General features: G+C 43.0%; 1 protein-coding gene across 3 annotated transcripts in view; it reads right to left on the bottom strand.

Annotated features, from left to right (window-relative positions):
* MAPKAP1 (MAPK associated protein 1) overlaps positions 1–17,178 on the bottom strand; it is a 122,759-nt gene that overhangs the window by 5,007 nt on the left and 100,574 nt on the right. For 2 of the 3 annotated variants that reach the window (XM_075184814.1, XM_075184813.1), the window contains one exon: positions 15,598–15,735. The exons of the other annotated variant lie outside the window; for it this stretch is intronic. In XM_075184814.1, coding sequence (XP_075040915.1) covers positions 15,598–15,735 — 138 coding nt within the window. The remainder of the gene's footprint in view (positions 1–15,597; positions 15,736–17,178) is intronic. 3 annotated transcript variants of the gene reach the window in all.

The raw sequence follows: 17,178 nt of genomic DNA, 5'->3' as shown, positions 1-17,178 counted from the left end.
TTTCATTGGCTGAAGTCACTGTGATCTGATTGGACAGAGTGCGCATACGCCGCAATACTAGCTACAGATGACAGGTGGCAGTGCACCGTAGATTTGCACTTCAGGTCATTGGAAGTAGGAGCTGTGGATGGACCGCCCAGAACACCAGCATTGTTAACCCACAAGACTATCTGGGTGCAGATATGTGTCAATTCCAGTCACTGAGAGCTGATCTCATTCAGTACCAACTACACGCCAATTATTCCGGGCTACCTCTGATTCTAACCCACTGATGAATTGGAGGATTAAGAAGATAGGAGTGGTAAAAGTCTTGCCTACAACCAACAAAAGTGTCAGTTATGTGCTACTACCCAAAGACGGGAGACTAATTTTGGACCAGAAGGGCTGCCCAAGGAGTACCAAGGTTTCAGCAGGGTCTTTGACTAAAAGAAGGCAGAGACACTACCACCGCAGGGAAGGTTGGTTACTGCCCAATCAACCTGCCACCAGGCATCATGCCACCAAGGTGCAGGAAATGCCCTCTATCCTATGAAAAGGGTCACATACATACAGGAGGGTTCTTTTTTGCAGTGAGAAAAACAGTTCCATAAGACTATGCATCGACTATGGGTTGCTCAATAAAATCATTATCAAGAATCGGTCCCCCCTTAAACTGATTTCTTCAAAAGACTCTGTCAGGCCACAGTAATAACCAAACTTTACCTGTGAGGTCCCTATAACGTGATATGTGTCCAGGAGAGGTAAGACGAATGCAAGATGGCCTTCAACACAAAGGATAGCCACTATGAATACTGGGTCATGCCTGTGCAATGCTCCAGTCATCTTTCAAGCATATGTGAATTCCATCTAGGGACCTACTTGAGGCATCAGTCTTCATCTACCTGGATATCCTCAGTTTCTCACGCTACATCACAACCACGTGAGAGTTATTTCAGAGGCTCCTACATAATTACCGAATAGGACTAGTAGAAGGAACACTGCTCCATCTTGGCAGAGTGAGCTTTCTGGGACATTTCATTGCAACACAGGGCATAGACATGAAACCAGAGACGCTCTCTGCTGTTCTCAATTGGCCGATGCCCAGAGGCATAAAGGCAATCCAGAGGTTCCTGGGTTTTAGCGACGATTACGTTTTATCCGCAATTTCCCAAGAGTTACTAGCCCTATAACCACCCTGACCAAACAGGGGAGTCTTGAGGACACAGTCTCCCCAGGTACAATAGGCTTTTGGCACCCTGAAATGTTTATTCACCTTTACACACATACTCCAGTGTTCTTCCCCCGACTCGGTCTATACACTTGGGGCTAGGATTACTAAGCTGCGGGTTTGAAAAAGTGGGGATGTTGCCTATAGCAACCAATCAGATTCTAGCTGTCATTTTGCAGAAGGTACTAAATAAATGACAGCTAGAATCTGATTGGTTGCTATAGGCAACATCCCCACTTTTTCAAACCCGCAGCTTAGTAAATCTAGCCCTTGATGTTGACATGTCAGAGTGGAACAGGAGCCATGCTCTCCTAGACTGATGACAAGGATGTCTTTCACCACTGCATCTTCTTTTCAAAGATGTTCACCTCTGCTGAGGTCACCCATGATGTGCGTGTTGCTGGCTATCATCAAGGTGAGTTCTATTCCTAACCAGGTTTGATTTCATCATAACATACTTGACTGGATCCAGTAACAAGTCCAACGTATTCTAGCGGCAGTACTTTCCTGAATGATTACACCTGCCCATCTCTTCAGATTTGCTGGACAGGATCCAGACTGAAACTGCAGCACTCACCAAGGTCGTGAATCGCTTCTCCAAGCAAGTCCACTTCACAAGCTTGAAAAAACTGCCACTGGGACTCAAAATCAGATCTTCACCAAAGAGGTCTTCCGGCTGCACAGACTTCCCTTGGAGATCATCTACAGCTGAGGAGTCCATTTCATGGCTAATTTTTGGAGGACCTTCTGCAAGGGGCTGGAAATTTCACTTCACCTTTCGTCTGGGTACCACTCCCAAGTGGAATGGACAGTGCAAACGAATAAATCCCTTTAGCAATTTCTACTGTGCTTTGCCTCGGATGCCCAACATACCTAATCCCAACTGCTTGCGGAGTCAGATTTCTCAAGGAACAACCTGGTGCAGGACTCCACTGCCGTTTTCTACCTTAACCGTTGTTTCCACATGGTGGTCATCCCGTCTTTCCATTCCCCCTCAGGGGTTCCCTCTGCAGACAAGCATGTGCAGAATCTCCAGGGATTATGGAAGATACTGCAGGAACTACAGTGGTAACTAACCAACAAGGTTTGCAAACCAGATTAGACTGGCCAGGCCAATATTTTCTGTGTGTGGCAAAGTGTGGTTCTCCACAGGCAACATCACCCTGAAGATGCCACTGGCAGTCAAGAAGATGAAGAACTCCTGACTGGAGGGGTGTTTCTCTACCCAGTTACTATGGAGAGGCCACAGACAATCACGTTAAGGGAGACGAGAACAAAATATATCAGGTAAAATAGTTACAAGTGGACAAAACAGACACAAAAATGTAACTTAAAATAGACATAAATGGGAAAAAGATAAAATGTGTAAAATAAGGGATAAAAGGGGGGATACAAAAGCACCAAGAAAAAAAACAAAGATATAATTAAACAGGCAGATGTGGGTAAAATAGCACAGCTGTTATTGAAACTCAGGGACCCTTTTTTGGCTGGTGTGGTGAAATTGGCACTGCCAACTTGTATAATATCATGTGAACACCTCAGCTACCCTCAACTAACTAATATATAATCATGTAGGCACTTTTGATGGTATATATGGGCACCTCATGGCGGGTACACAGGCTAGTCACTACACTATCATATCAGCAACTCAATTAGCGGATATCTAAATATACAGATACCTTGCTGGCATGTGATAACCTTGTCTCCTCTTCTGATGCTAGCGAATATATAATCACGTGAGATCCTCTTGCTGGTAACTAATCATGTGGGTAACTCTGGCTGGTTAATTATCTAACCTCTGGCTGCTTTACGATTATGTTGGCATATTTGATAAGTTTTCTTTAATGTGTGCACCTCTGCAGTTGTTATATAGTCACCTGTGTCCCCGCAGCTGATTTATTATCATGCGGGCACATATGCTGCTGTTGTATGTGTGCACCTGTAGCTGATTTATTATCATGTGGGCACATGCACTGCTGTTATATAACGATGTGCGCACCTCTGGCTTGTTTATTATCATGTGAGCACATATGCCGGCTGTTAGATAATGAAAAGGTCGTAGCGAGGGTGAAGATCAATAGTCCCATTTCTATAAATCTGCGTATCTCTTTTTAATGAATGGGGATCTAGGAAGCACCACTTATTCTCCTGTATGAGCTTTTATTCCTATGTGCAACCGTACAGGACTTGTATTGTTTCTTATCCTATATTAAAGACAGTATTATATCTCTCAGAATTAGATGTTTATGTCCAAGGCAAATTGGGATAAATAAGATATTTAATGCTTTTGTGAATAAATGTACAGGATATGATGCCCAATATAATATCCGGCCCCCAAATAGCTTCCTCCATACTATAGAAGCACTGCTCTATACTGTAAGCAGTTACGAGTTAGGGCATTAATACTATCTGGCTCTGTATGTTACTCCAGACAGTCCTCTGTACAATGTCCTGAAACATTATTATTATTATTATTAATTTTTATTTATAGGGCGCCACAAAGTATCCGTAGCGCCGTACAAGGACAAACAATGGCACAGTACAAGGTGAAACAGCACAGTACAAGTAACAGTAAGCACTATAACTCTGGGGGCTCAGGCACAGCATGAAAGAGAGGGAGGGAGGGGAAAAGTGAGTATAGTGAGTAACATGTCATCAATGTATAAATCTGTACAATTTATTCCTTGCCTTCACAGAAGCCCTTTGAAATTTTAGTTAACACTTAGCTACATTTGTTGTCCCAATTAAAAATGTTTTGTAATAAATAAAGATTACATAATTTAAAAAAAAAAATTGCATATCATTCTGTTTGTTTCAATATAATTCACACGCATCATCTTTTGCTAAAAAAAAAATAAAAAAATTCAAGGCACAATTTTATAGAGGGTCATTTTTATTACATTTAGCAATCTCGGAATATGGTAAATTTTATCTTGGAACTGTATAATTAAATATAATTACAACACATTAATCTTCCCCTGGTAGCATGCCTAATGATTTAAAGAGGGGGACAAATATATAACTTCCTTAAATCATTCCACAAATTAAACTTTGTTTGGTTCATATATTTGTAGATGCCTCAAGCAGGATAATTTGTTTCTACAAATTAGGAGGATGGAAGGGTTTAGAGCGGAGTAGAAATGCGCCACAACGCACTATATGCCATTATGAATGTGTGGAAGATTCTTACGCTAATGGCACATTTCAAGATATAGCCACTCAAGTTATAGGTTTAATTCTCATGGACTATGCTTTAAAACTTTTCCAGACACCAATTGCAGCATTTTTTTTATTTCTTATTTACAAGCATTGCAAGGTTTAGTAAATGACAATATTGCCACATACACCACAGTACTCCAGGGCAATGCCCATCAAATTAGACCCAAGTTATAAAATCACTGCCTATTTTATCAACTATTGTGACAGAGTGACAGTGGGAGTCACAACGGTGTGTATCCTGTGTGTCAGGACTCAAGCCAGCTAACACATCCCATTATTCTTACAGGGACGAGCTATGACTTTTCTGGCAGACAATATGGAAAGTTTACTGCTCTCAGAGATGCTGAATAGTTGGACTATGTGTGTGTGTGTGTTTGTTCCAAACTAACAGAATGTGGAACAAATGAGTGTGAAACAGGAGATAGAAAATGAACATTAATTAGAAAATTAAAGGAAGAAAAAAAGAAGATTATAGAAGTACTTTTGACTGTTATTAACAGAAAAATGTGATGGGGGGGGGGGGGGGGGGAAGATGGGTAAAATAGTCAGGGTTCTCCTAAAATAGGTCAGTGTAACAATCATGTCCATCTCGGTCTCCGTCTCATGTCAGTTCCCCTGACTGCTGGTCCACGCATCCTGTCACTGTTGTCTGTGCCTGTCCTCAGCTGCGCCTAAACACACTCATAAAGGCACATCATTACCCTTCCTATAGATAGCCAGGTGTAACATGCCAATCCAAATCTATTACATTTCCTGTCTACATGTTCCAAACTCAGAAGTCATCATTAAATAATACTAAACAGTCAAATCAGAATTATTTTTATAATATGTTGCTGTGCTTTCACATTGTGCTTAATGGTGCCCTGTGTAAGGGGTATAGATATACAAGACACAGGTTCATATCATCCCTCTGTACAGGCTATTTGCAATCTAAGGACGTTGACTGCTCTCTATTATGGTCTTTTCAAGAAGTGGCCACAACTACAAAAATATTGCAAACCGCAATGTCACATATCCATATCTCCTAACTGTGTGATATCAGGAATTAAGGTGGCGAATCGCACTCGATGGTCACGCTACATGGGGCATGGCACGTCAAGTCAGGGCATAACACTTCTCCCCAGGGCTGTGTCCCCAGGGCTGTGTCCAGTGCTACCAAATTGAGACTGTAGTGCCTGAATTGGGACCATATTTCCTTACATTAAGAACTTCCCCTCCGGGAGATCGCATCATCATGTCGCGGGGCTAAATGCGGAAATTCACTGCAAATCTCGCCATTGAGACCCATGTCCTGCCCACTTCACCAAGAAGGTGGCGGGATCTAGGAGATAAGCTTGCACTCCCGGAGGTCAGGGAGAACTACACGAAATTTGAATAACTCCAGTGTCGGACTGGGACATGAAGGGCCCACCGGGGGACTGCAACGCTAGGGGCCCACCAGAGGGGGTGTTGCCAGCCATCATAGAGGCGACACTAGAGGGGGAGTGGTCAGCCCACGAAGGACAGCAAACACCATAGTTTAGTATATAAAGAATGCAGTGTGTATATAAAGAGTACACAATCTTGACATGCCCCTTAGATTGGACAGAACGGTCACCAAAAATCGGGATTGTCCCACTAGAATCAGAACATCTAACAGACTGTCCTGCTCTCTCCTACCTGTTCTTGCCACTTTCACCACCTGTGGCTACTGGTTTCTTTAGTTGCGGCTTGTATGGATCCTGGAATGTTGGGGGCCCTTTTTGAAAATAAAAATGGGTACATTTAGAAAATTCCAACCAGCCCCAGCGTTAAATCAATACCGCGAATAACACTTAGGCCTTCCTCCAGCCCCAACATTAAAGTAATAGTATTCCCATTTAATAAATAAACCTACTTCCCTCCCTCCAAACAGCACCAGCAATAAATTAATAGCATTTACGTATAATAAATATACCTATTTCCCGCAACCGTCACTGCCATTAAATAATTCATATTCACATTTTATAAATAGACCTCATGCTCCTCAAACTCAGCCCCACATTCAATTAATAGCCCCCCAAACCACCCCAACTTAAATAGTCCCCACTATAAAATTAAATTGCCCCACCATCAGCCCACAAACAAAATAGCACCCATTAGCCACCACCTACCACACACACATTATATTGCCACAAGCCCCCTGTACCCTCATACAACAAAAATTACATTGCCACAAGCCCCCTGTGCCATCACACACACGCTACATTGCCACAAGCCCCCTGTGCCATGACACACACACTACATTGCCACAAGCCCCCTGTGCCATGACACACACACACAACATTGCCACAAGCCCCCTGTGCCATCACACACACATTACTGTGCCCCTTCATCACCAAGCTGTGCCCCCTTATGATCACCACGCTGTGCCCTCTCCATGCTGCTTTTCCCCCTTCATCACAATGTGCAAAGCTGCCCCTCCTTCATTCCTCACTCTATGCCTTTTTGCCCCCCCCCTTCTTCGTCACTGTGACTTCCCTCCTCCTCTTCTTCGTCACTCTGTGCCATGCTGCTCCCCCCCCTCTTCATCACTCTGTGCCATGCTACTTCCTCCCCTTCTTCGTCACTCTGTGCCTTCCTGCCCCCCCTTCTTTGTCACTCTGTGCCTTCCTGCCCCCCTTCTTCGTCGTATACTTGCCCTCTTTGACCACTGGTTATAACAAAGACATACCGAAGGACAGTAGTCATAAGAGCACTTCTTTATTCTTTTAGATGGATAGATATGGCCGTCTGCATGAGTATAGGTATATATCTGCTCATATTAAGGGGTATCGTTAAATAAGGGACATTATTTAGCGGAAAACACATGGAGGGGGGAGATTTACAATCTCACTGGTGCAGAGGGTGAGTGCTAAGGTTTAATAATCTGTTCACACAGTGTATGGAAATTATATAATAAAACAAGCTTTCCAAGTAGTGTTGGTAGGGGTAATCTAGAAATTCAACGAAGCTTTGAAAAAAAAATTCTTAATGTGAGCAACACACATGAAAAAAATGTCAAGGATCAAACGGGGTCTGATGTTTTAAAATGCACTGGAGACCCCTCTAGCAACGAGGATTCAAATGTTCCAAGAACACGCTGTATATTTATTATTGCAATATATTTCCGGGCAGCGAATATAACAGCTGTTCTGTTTGATGCGACATGAAAGGATTGAGTTTGCAAAAGGGCACCTCTTATATTTACACAAGAGCAATGCGTGAGAAACATCTCTGTGCTCGCAGCCTATAGGATATGGTGCAAATGGGTCTGATGGCAGGTACCTCGGTGTCACCTCGGTGACAGGGACATGCTGGGAAATCCGGTGACCTTTTACATATAGCTAATTAAAAATAAATTACAGAGTGTTCTCCGTTCGCTGGTGAGAGACCAGAGCAGCGGCTTTTACACATGAATAGCTCGATTCCGTCTAAAGCAGGGTTTTTTTTTTTCATTATCAATTTAACTCTTGCACTGCCAAAGTGTTAGAATCTGTATTGTCCTCCACCATTTCACTTATAGTTAATTCAGGGGTAGAACCAGAGGAGGGACGATGGGAAGAAAAATTACAGCAACGCAGCGAGATGTGATAAGCAAGAAATAAAAAAAAAAAAAAAAGCCTCACAGGGACAAAGGAAGAAAACATAGTAAAGAAAATAAGGGGAATGGTTTTGGAGAAGAGCGAGATTAGGAGATATGGGTAGTTGTTTAATGGTGGCATATGAGTGACAAGTGGAAGAGAGAAGGAAGGTGATCTTCAGAGAGAGACGGGGATGTCAGAATAAAGAAGGAGAACCATGTAAGACAATAAGGTTCCTTTATAAACTGTGAAAAGTGTGGACCCCCAATGCTTACGTGTGCAATTGTTCTTACTTGTACTCTTACGGTATTTCAAGCTCCACGGTACTTGCAAGTAACCCCCGGAAAACCTGTGACTTTTCAATGTTTCTCCTAAAATACTGCTTAGAGTCATTTATTTCTTAAATTAATCATGAGAGTGAGCTGATCTCAGGACTGTCAATATTACATCTCACTTTACTGTGAAGCTTTTCATTCTCGTTATTGCATTTTGGTGGAAAAGTATACCATGCATGTGCCTAATCTGTACTCGGCAAGGAACACCCCCAGAGGAGGGCTGGCAAATCTTAGTCGTGGGAGGAAGGGGGAGGGATGGGAGACTCAACTCAGCTACCTATTATAGGGGAATAAAAATGCAGGTGTCCCAGTGATCTAGCTCAAGGTAGCCCCACTATTAGTCCGGCAAAGGGGCAGATCCCCCCCTGAAGCTCAGCCAGCCCCTAAAACACCCCCAATCAACCCCATGCCACCATCCAAGACCTAGAATTCTATGCACTTCCCAGTAAATATACCGTCATTTTGTGCAAATGTATTCAGGTGACAACATTAGCTCGGCCGTTTGCACTTTTGCAGTTCGTAAACGACCTTTAGTTAGGTTATGCAAGTACAAAAAAAAAAAAGAATAATGGTTTGGAGAGAAAATGCACTGGATTTGATGACAGAGAACGGAGATGCCATGTGAGTGTCAAAAGAACATGGTGGAGGATATGAGGAAACAATGGCATATAGGCCTAGGGTAAGCTGAGAAATGAGCACTCTCAGTATCAGACCTCAAGACTTAGCTGTCTGGTAACTTTAACAGCCTATGGTTAAAAGGTCAGGGTCTCGCACCCCAGACCCTGCTATTTCAATTTTCCACTTTCACTTAGCATATTGTCCAGTTTCTGGAGATCCTCAATTTTGGCATCTTGCTACCTGTAAGCCAAAATGTAAATTTAACTCACGTGTGGCATTTTTTTTTGTTTCTTTAAGAAATGAGGGCAAAGCACAATGGACATGAAATGGAGAAAATGCAAGACAAATGTACAAGGTTTATATCATAGCTGATGTTAGGATGGATGTTGAGAATATCTGTGAAGTGCTGACATTATCCTGATACGCTAACTAGCAATAATTAAAAATGGAAAGTAATTCCAGACTACATTTTACCCCTGGTGTCTGTGTTAGGATGATATTTGTCTCTGAATTATATAAACTCGCAAGAAAGCACTAATTGGATTGTAATTTACTGAATAGCATTTAGCCTTACCATCTATCCAGGCAAATCTAGTGAGGAAACCTCTCTAAAATACCATTCCACAAGGCCAAGACATTGTAGAGGGTGGACAGACACCTGCCCTACACACAGAGGAAAGGTCTGCAGTGATATAAGGGAAAAACGGCTAACCTCCATCATTAAAGTGGGCTGGCAAAAAAAGCTAGGTATAAGACGATGTACTGCTGGCATGCCTACACCTATGGTGTCATATCTTTCCTTGGGTCTTCTCACATAGTTTATTTTGACATTACCCAAACATATATAGCTATGCCAAGATTACCTGCTTGTTGTATATCCACCATTGTGCCACCCCCCCTGTATTTATCAGCTGCTCTGGCGAGCTGATCAGCAATCATGGGGTTAATAATGCAAGGAAAAACAATGCAACCACACATCCAGTTTCAATCTGCCGTTTTATTATTGCTTCTGTGGTTTTGTCAGAGAAGCTGTTTTCTGTTCGCGTGTGATACACATCTGGGTATTGATGCATCACCTTGGTCTTTGTGTGAGTGTAAATTTGGACGTGTGTACAAGTGTGTGTGTGTGTGTGCAGTGACTGGCACACAGACACTTCTGTGGCAAGGGACATCAATCAAACTATCAAAGTCAGTGACAGCTACCGACAGACGGCCAGTGTCAGAGGTTACAGAATAGAAGGAGGAAGGAGAGGGTCTCTGTAGAAGAAAGCTACAGAGCCCCCACCTTTCTAGCACAAACAGAAGCAGGAGCCCCACAATCCACCATCTTCATCAATCTTCTTGCCACCTCCCTTTGATCGGCCGTGCGGAAATGCAGAGGTGTAACTGGATGGGATAGGACCCATCGTCTCCACTCACCGTCTGCCACACTGCACAAAGCTTTGCATCAGACTCTTCAATGCAAGCCCTTTTCCTTTCCCCATATTGAGAAAGACGTTTCAAATGAGCAATGCTTGCCAAAAAACTGACCAGCAAGGGATGATACAAACCTCTGAAATAATATAAACTGATTGTACCAGTGAGATGGAGCAGGCCATGCTGTAAGCTTCTGTGTGTTAAAGAACTGTCTGTGTTTGAGACATTCACTGTTTGCATGCAAGTTTCTGCGCAATAAAAAGCCTTAATAACACCATACAATAATGATCTATAATGCAATCTTGCTTGACCGAAAAGCTTCACCAATAATCCCATTTTCACTTGTCTGCAGACGGGTGACAGTATAAATAGGTTTGGGGCAAGATAACAGCTTTGTCTGAATCTGCTGCAGAATATATAGGGTTCTCTTTTCTGTTGGCTATGAAGCTGCATTAAACCTCTGCGTGGCCAGACCTGGTGGTGATGTAATTGAAAGATCTTGGTAGCCAAGCTGTTAGTTAAAACCTTTAACGCTAGGCCATCTTTTTTGGTAAATAAAGTCATTATGTAGCACTTTCAATTCCACTCTATTTCCCAGGCAGATAGCCCTGCCTGTCAGATTCACAGGGAGAATCACTGAAGATGCTGATTGATTTACTCGGGAGAGAGAAACTCGTAGGGCACATAATAGTGTGAGTTTAGAAGGCTAATGTTTCAATACCAGTCATTCCGGGGTCGGCAGACTGATACAATCACATTATCGCCATATACGCTGAATGACTCCTATCTTCATACTGTCTCTCTGAAATATGCCTGAATATGTACTCTCTGATATCGAGCATGTGTTGTTCATCTACTTCAGAAAAAACATAAGTATATGCACACATACAAAGTACATGTGTATCTAGATATAAATTCACTTTTCTTATCGCTGCCGGTATGGTGACGTTGCGCCATTTGTCAGCGTGTGTGCTTGCAAAGGAAATAGGGACCTTTTTTTTCCCCAAGGTTACAGAAAGGCACGCAGAGAAGTTTAAATACAACAAATAACCAAGTTAGCGGCAATGCTCTAAGTTTGGAAGCACAGTAGCGCGGGTGACCTTGTGGGCGATGTGGCCGCCATATAAACAGGGTAGGAAAAGTCCATTCACCGAACCGAGCAGCCATATCGTACCGGACTGACATCTTCATTCTGACAGCCGTACAATTGACCCTGCTCAGCCTGCGTGCATAAGTACAATTTATAATATCTCCCTGCACTAGATAGGCTGAGCTTGTGTTACCAAAGATAAAACACGGAAAAGAGGATATATTGCACAAGTCTCAGCTCTTATCTTTTCCCTATCCTCTCCTTCTCTCTCATAATTCATTCAAGGAGGACCCCAGGAATCATTTTTTTGATGTAAGCCGTGCGGCAAGACATATATCACCGACCGATAAGGATCACAGACAAAACTTGTGGAACGGGCAGTGTAGAAACCAGCAGAGAGATTGGAGCCAAGCTAAACGGGGCTCCTTGTACAGTAAGAACAGAGTGACAAAGACCATCTACCTGAGAATAAATTAAACACAGTATGTGCCATGTTCATTAGTCTCCTACTCATTTATATCAGCTGGAAGGAATGGAAATTGCACATTCATGAAGTTGTTCCCGATTGGACCGTGCCAGATGGCCTGAAACTTACACCAGCTCACAATTGTCACAAAAGATGTCCAAGTAGGTTAGAAAACCACAAACAAAATATATTATGGTTAGCCCCCTAAAGGCTGCGGTATTCTTATAGCTGAAGCAATCAAACGTGAGGTCACCGAGGGATCTTAAAAAAGCCATCTTTTTCTGTCTGTAAAGATGCAGTTTTCTAATATGCTTGTCTGATGCCATCCTAAGGCATTGTTCTCCAGAGTGCCAACTATAGTACATTTTGTAATCTGTAACCAATTTGTTCTGTGACAAGTTTCTTTTTGTACATCAAGGCATGGTTACAGTGTCCCAAACAGTTTAAAGGATCATCAAAATGGACAGAATCCATAAATATATTTGTTATTTATCTTGCAGTGCCGAGACATATAAAATCATCTATGCCATTATCACCGCGTGGGGTACGACCTATCGGTGCCGAGAACCCCGACAAGACTTACCCTGACCTGAGGATTCCGAAGGGCTGCTTCCCGACCTTCACCGATGAAGACTCCTCTTCCCACCGACTTCAGCCAATCAAGTAAGAAGGCGGCTGCACTTGATGACGTCATTGACTATGCCGACGAGATTATTGAGGTTGTTAAGGGGGTAATGTAAGTATGCGCCCATGCACAATGTAGAAGCCTTTGTAAACTACACTGTACATGGCTGCATACTTACATTACCCCCTTAACAGCGATAATCACGTCAGCATGTTCAATGACATCATCAAGTGCAGCCGCCTTCTAATTTCGTCATTGGCTGAAGTCGGTGGGAAGAGGAGTCGTCAATGAAGGTCGGGAAGCAGCCCTTCGGAATCCTGATGTCGGGGTAGTCAGCATCGATATGCTGACTACCACCGTTATCACTATAAGACATTCCCTGCCCGTCTTACTTCCTTTCAAAACCCAAGTGAGGAATCCATTGTTCTTCTAAAAAACCCTCAGTGTCTTCTTGTTACGAGGTCTGAGACCTAGGCATAGGAACCACAGAGATACATAAACCTAAAGCTGGGTACACACTACACTGTTTTCGTCCAATAATTGGCTCAATCAGCCGACATACGACCGCTCGTTCAAAAGTCGGGTCAGTGTGTGTGCAGTGACACAATGGTCGAAAGTCTGCCCAAATGGATGATTGTCGCCTCATTTGGTTGGTCGTACCGTTTAATATTTTCATTCCAATCTCGTTTCCGCTGTGTAGTGTGTATAAACTTCCGACCGATCCACAACAGTGAGTACGAAATTAAAATCATTGCTCACGACAACATGGCTGTAAAAAGTTTCTAAAGGGACGTCCGCTCTTCTCTTTATCATCCTAAACAAGGCTAGTGTGTATGCAGTCCGTGGACCGAGCGATCGGAACATCGATCGCATGTAAAATCGCTCGGCATAAAAAGTTGGTCGAAATTTCTGTAGTGTGTACCCAGCTTAACACACAACCAGTGACTCAAAACAAAGGAAGCATTAGCTTGCCTTATTTGTGAGATTAGAGGGGCAAGTGACACAGTAAGTAAGGCCGCGAATGGACACAAAGATGTCTATGACTAGTACCCATCAAAACAGCGTTTTTTTTTTTTTTCAATGAAATACAAAAAAAAGGTAAAGAAAACTAGGCTCTAAAATGTGCAGTTTCCTGAACAGTGTCTGCTTCAATATGGAAAAAAACAAAGAGAAACGGAAAGCCCTTATAGCGTGTTTATGATGGAAATGAACTAAGATCTTTAACAGGGCTGCCCCTATCTCCTCTGGTCTTTTCCCTATTGACATCCTGCCTCAAACTAAACAAAAACCCAACTAGAAAAATGGAAATTAGCATTGCAAATGTAGTGGGATGTAGTCACAATGCAGAAATTGAACATTTAGAATTGACACCATGATGTTAAAATGTGGACATATCATTAGGTCGCCAGGGTTAAAATGTCAACAGGTTGTAAAGTTGACAGTCACAATGTCGACATAAAGCATTACACTTAAACCAGCACTATCGTCGGCAACACAGTACAAAAAAAGGCGTGGCCCCCCCTCCCCTCTCTTCCAAAAAAAACCAACTCAACCAACCCTTGTGCTGCCAGCCTAAGCGGGGGGATGAGGGGGTGGGCAAAATGCGTGGGGTCCCCCCCTCGGCTACTATTTCCGACACTGGACTTTGCCAGCAGGGGCTGATGGCACTATATAAGGGAAACCCGCAGTGTGGGGTCTCCCTGCCATAATGCCAAACCAGCACCATGCTGGAGTCCCTAAGGAGATTGGGTCTGCCCAAAAAGATTCAGACCCCCTTCACCCCCGAGCTGTACCCAGCCCCATGCTGATTGCATGAGGGTTGTTCTACACCCCTGGACGGGTGTGGGATAATAAGAAAGATTTAATGGTAAAAAAACATTTTATCCATTGTGCACTACAGGACCCAGCATGTCCAGGCTGCCATTACGTGTCTGGGCATGCTGGCGCTTGTAGTACTACAAAGACTAGCATACCTATGGCTGCAGTTCACTTTGCAAAACTAGCTCCAAAGAGCCCCGCTGCAGTGTCTAACAGAGTTTTTTTTATTTTGCAAATAATCAGTGTATGTGTTACAGATGAAGACCATGGATCGATTACAGATAAAGATCGTGGATGTAGATGAGCAATAAATAGGGTGAATGAGGGATGTTCTGGGATGCTTTTATTTAAATTAAAGTACTGTTTACAACAGTGTGTGTATTTTATGCATATTATTGTTTGGTGCACCACAGGTCCCAGCAGGTCCTAGGTGCCAGGGTACACTACTCAACCATGGTCTCAGGTATATCACAGATCCCACAGCGCACGGTAGCTTCGAATGAGATAACGGGACAGAGGTACCAGTAGACCCGCAGTCTTGGCTCCTACCTCTTCCCAACTCACCCCTTTCTAATTACAAGGAGTCCTTTCTGAAACATTTAAATAATGCCACTAAGGCACTCTTCCCAGTACAGTGGAAGTTCCCCTCACCTCCAGTAAGGAGCAGTTCAGCCCTATAGAGTTTCTTCTCTCAGTGGATGAAATCACCATGGTAGCCATAGATAGGTTTCCAAAGTTCTCTGCCATCTGGTTTCAATGGCTAGAGTTTAAAGACACATCCACCTACAAATTCTACTTTACTTCTTAATTTTAGACCCTTTAGGAGTGTGTTCACAAATTGACTATGTTTGAGAAAAAGTAACTAGCAACAAAGTTACTAGTTCACCAGACAGAGTAGTTTGGTGGCACCTTACTTCAGAGCTTGCATAATCCCTTACCCCCTACCCGTATCTCTTACCTTACTCATCCCTCACATCATCTTCAACCCACCCCAGTTCTGTCTTATTTATTTTTTTATAGGTCTCCTCTAAAAAGTTTGTCCAAAAAATGGAAAATGAAGAAAATGAAGCTTGTGTTAGTTTTCTTGCATTCTTACCCTAGGCCCTTAAGCTTAGCAGCCCTTCAATGTTGTTGGTATTTGTTAGCATGGATGATGAGGATGAGGAACGGGTCCACTCCTGTGTTATGAGAATTTGATTCCCACCTGAAATCTTTCACTTACTTGGACTTTTCTCTTCTGCAAGATCACAAGCACAAAGCAGATCTGAGTCAATGGAGATCGGCTTCTGTTTGATCCAGAATTTTGTGCTAGTCTTCTGGTTTGTCACTGGGTCAATCTCAACCTTCTCACCAGAGATCCCTAGGGAAAACGCAAATTCATTTTTAGAACAATTGTAAAGTGTTACGGAATTTGCTGGCATTATATAAATAAATGTTAATGATGATGATGAAGTGTACAAAATAAAGCTATGAAATAACCAAGACTAGATTGCTAACAGTACAACAAAATGTTACTTCACTCAACCTACTTCACTTCAAAACAAGTTAGTGACTGCAACAAGCCTGCTGTCCAGAGACAAAACTGGAACCCTATTGAAGGACAGGTCACATAGCCAATATAAAGCCGTAAAACACAAACAATGTCATTAACCAATTAACCATATTTGTTAGCTTCCTCCGAAACTCGAGAACGTTTAGAATCTGTTCAGAATGTAATAATTCATGAATAAAAACACGATCATCACGATCATACCAATGGATCCGGACCTTATGCCTGATCACCACGTGATGAAACTGAACACGGGTCAGACTGAACGCCAGAGCTTAACATATGTTGCCAGCTTTAGTCTGAATTGGTTGATAACAGAAGATAATAGCTTTCACTTAGCACAGATGAATAACATATGGAACATCTTGAGTCCGGTTAAGCTCTGGGAACTTTACACAAACACATATTTGTGTTATTCACAAATAAACAGATATGGAGACGATATGCAAGTAGTTCTATACAGTTTAAGAGACACTTGAAACCAGAGCGTATTTTAGTCTGATGGATTCTGAAATGGGTCATTACACTTTTTTTTTTTTGACAGTGGAGGTTAATTATGAAGTGGAGAATGTCTGGTGTGCAGTGTAAAATCAGCGTTGGTCCTGATGTGCACCGCAATGTATGCGAATGCAGCTAGATTTCTACCAAAGCGCATAGGTCTGGGAGCCAGCTGGTGCTGTTTGTGGAGGAGCAAACGTTTGCACAGGCTGAGGGAAGGAGTAGGGGGAGTAAAGAGTGTGCAAAAAATAGAGCCGGCAGAGCGCAAAGTACAGCATAGGCAGGGTGCAGAGCGCAGAGCCGGCGGAGTGCAGAGCGCAGAGCCGGCGGAGTGCAGAGCCGGCGGAGTGCAGAGCGCAGAGCCGGCGGAGTGCAGAGCGCAGAGCCGGCGGAGTGCAGAGCGCAGAGCCGGCGGAGTGCAGAGCGCAGTGTAGGCAGAGTGGGCGGAGAGCAGAGTAGGCGCACTAGTGCCTCTAGTTTTGCAACGCAGTGCAAAAACCATATTACCTTTTGCGTGCAAGATTGTTGACATGACAAAAAAAGGGTAGAGGGCACATTTTTAGGGGCATTCCTTACCATGCAGAGGGGTATATGGTCATTTCCACTTTACAAAAGGACTTGAATTTTGTACCAGCTCTGAGCTGTCTTGTTGTATACATTTAATGGGACTTTTTACTCCCAAGTAATGTAATGCAATAAAAATCTTTACACATAAAAGCGTCACTTGTAATAAAAACAGACCCGATATCTCATAAA

This window comes from Mixophyes fleayi, chromosome 9, assembly GCF_038048845.1.
Source record: "Mixophyes fleayi isolate aMixFle1 chromosome 9, aMixFle1.hap1, whole genome shotgun sequence".
Classification (NCBI taxonomy): domain Eukaryota; kingdom Metazoa; phylum Chordata; class Amphibia; order Anura; family Limnodynastidae; genus Mixophyes; species Mixophyes fleayi.
This window is presented reverse-complemented; position numbering and strand designations above follow the sequence as displayed.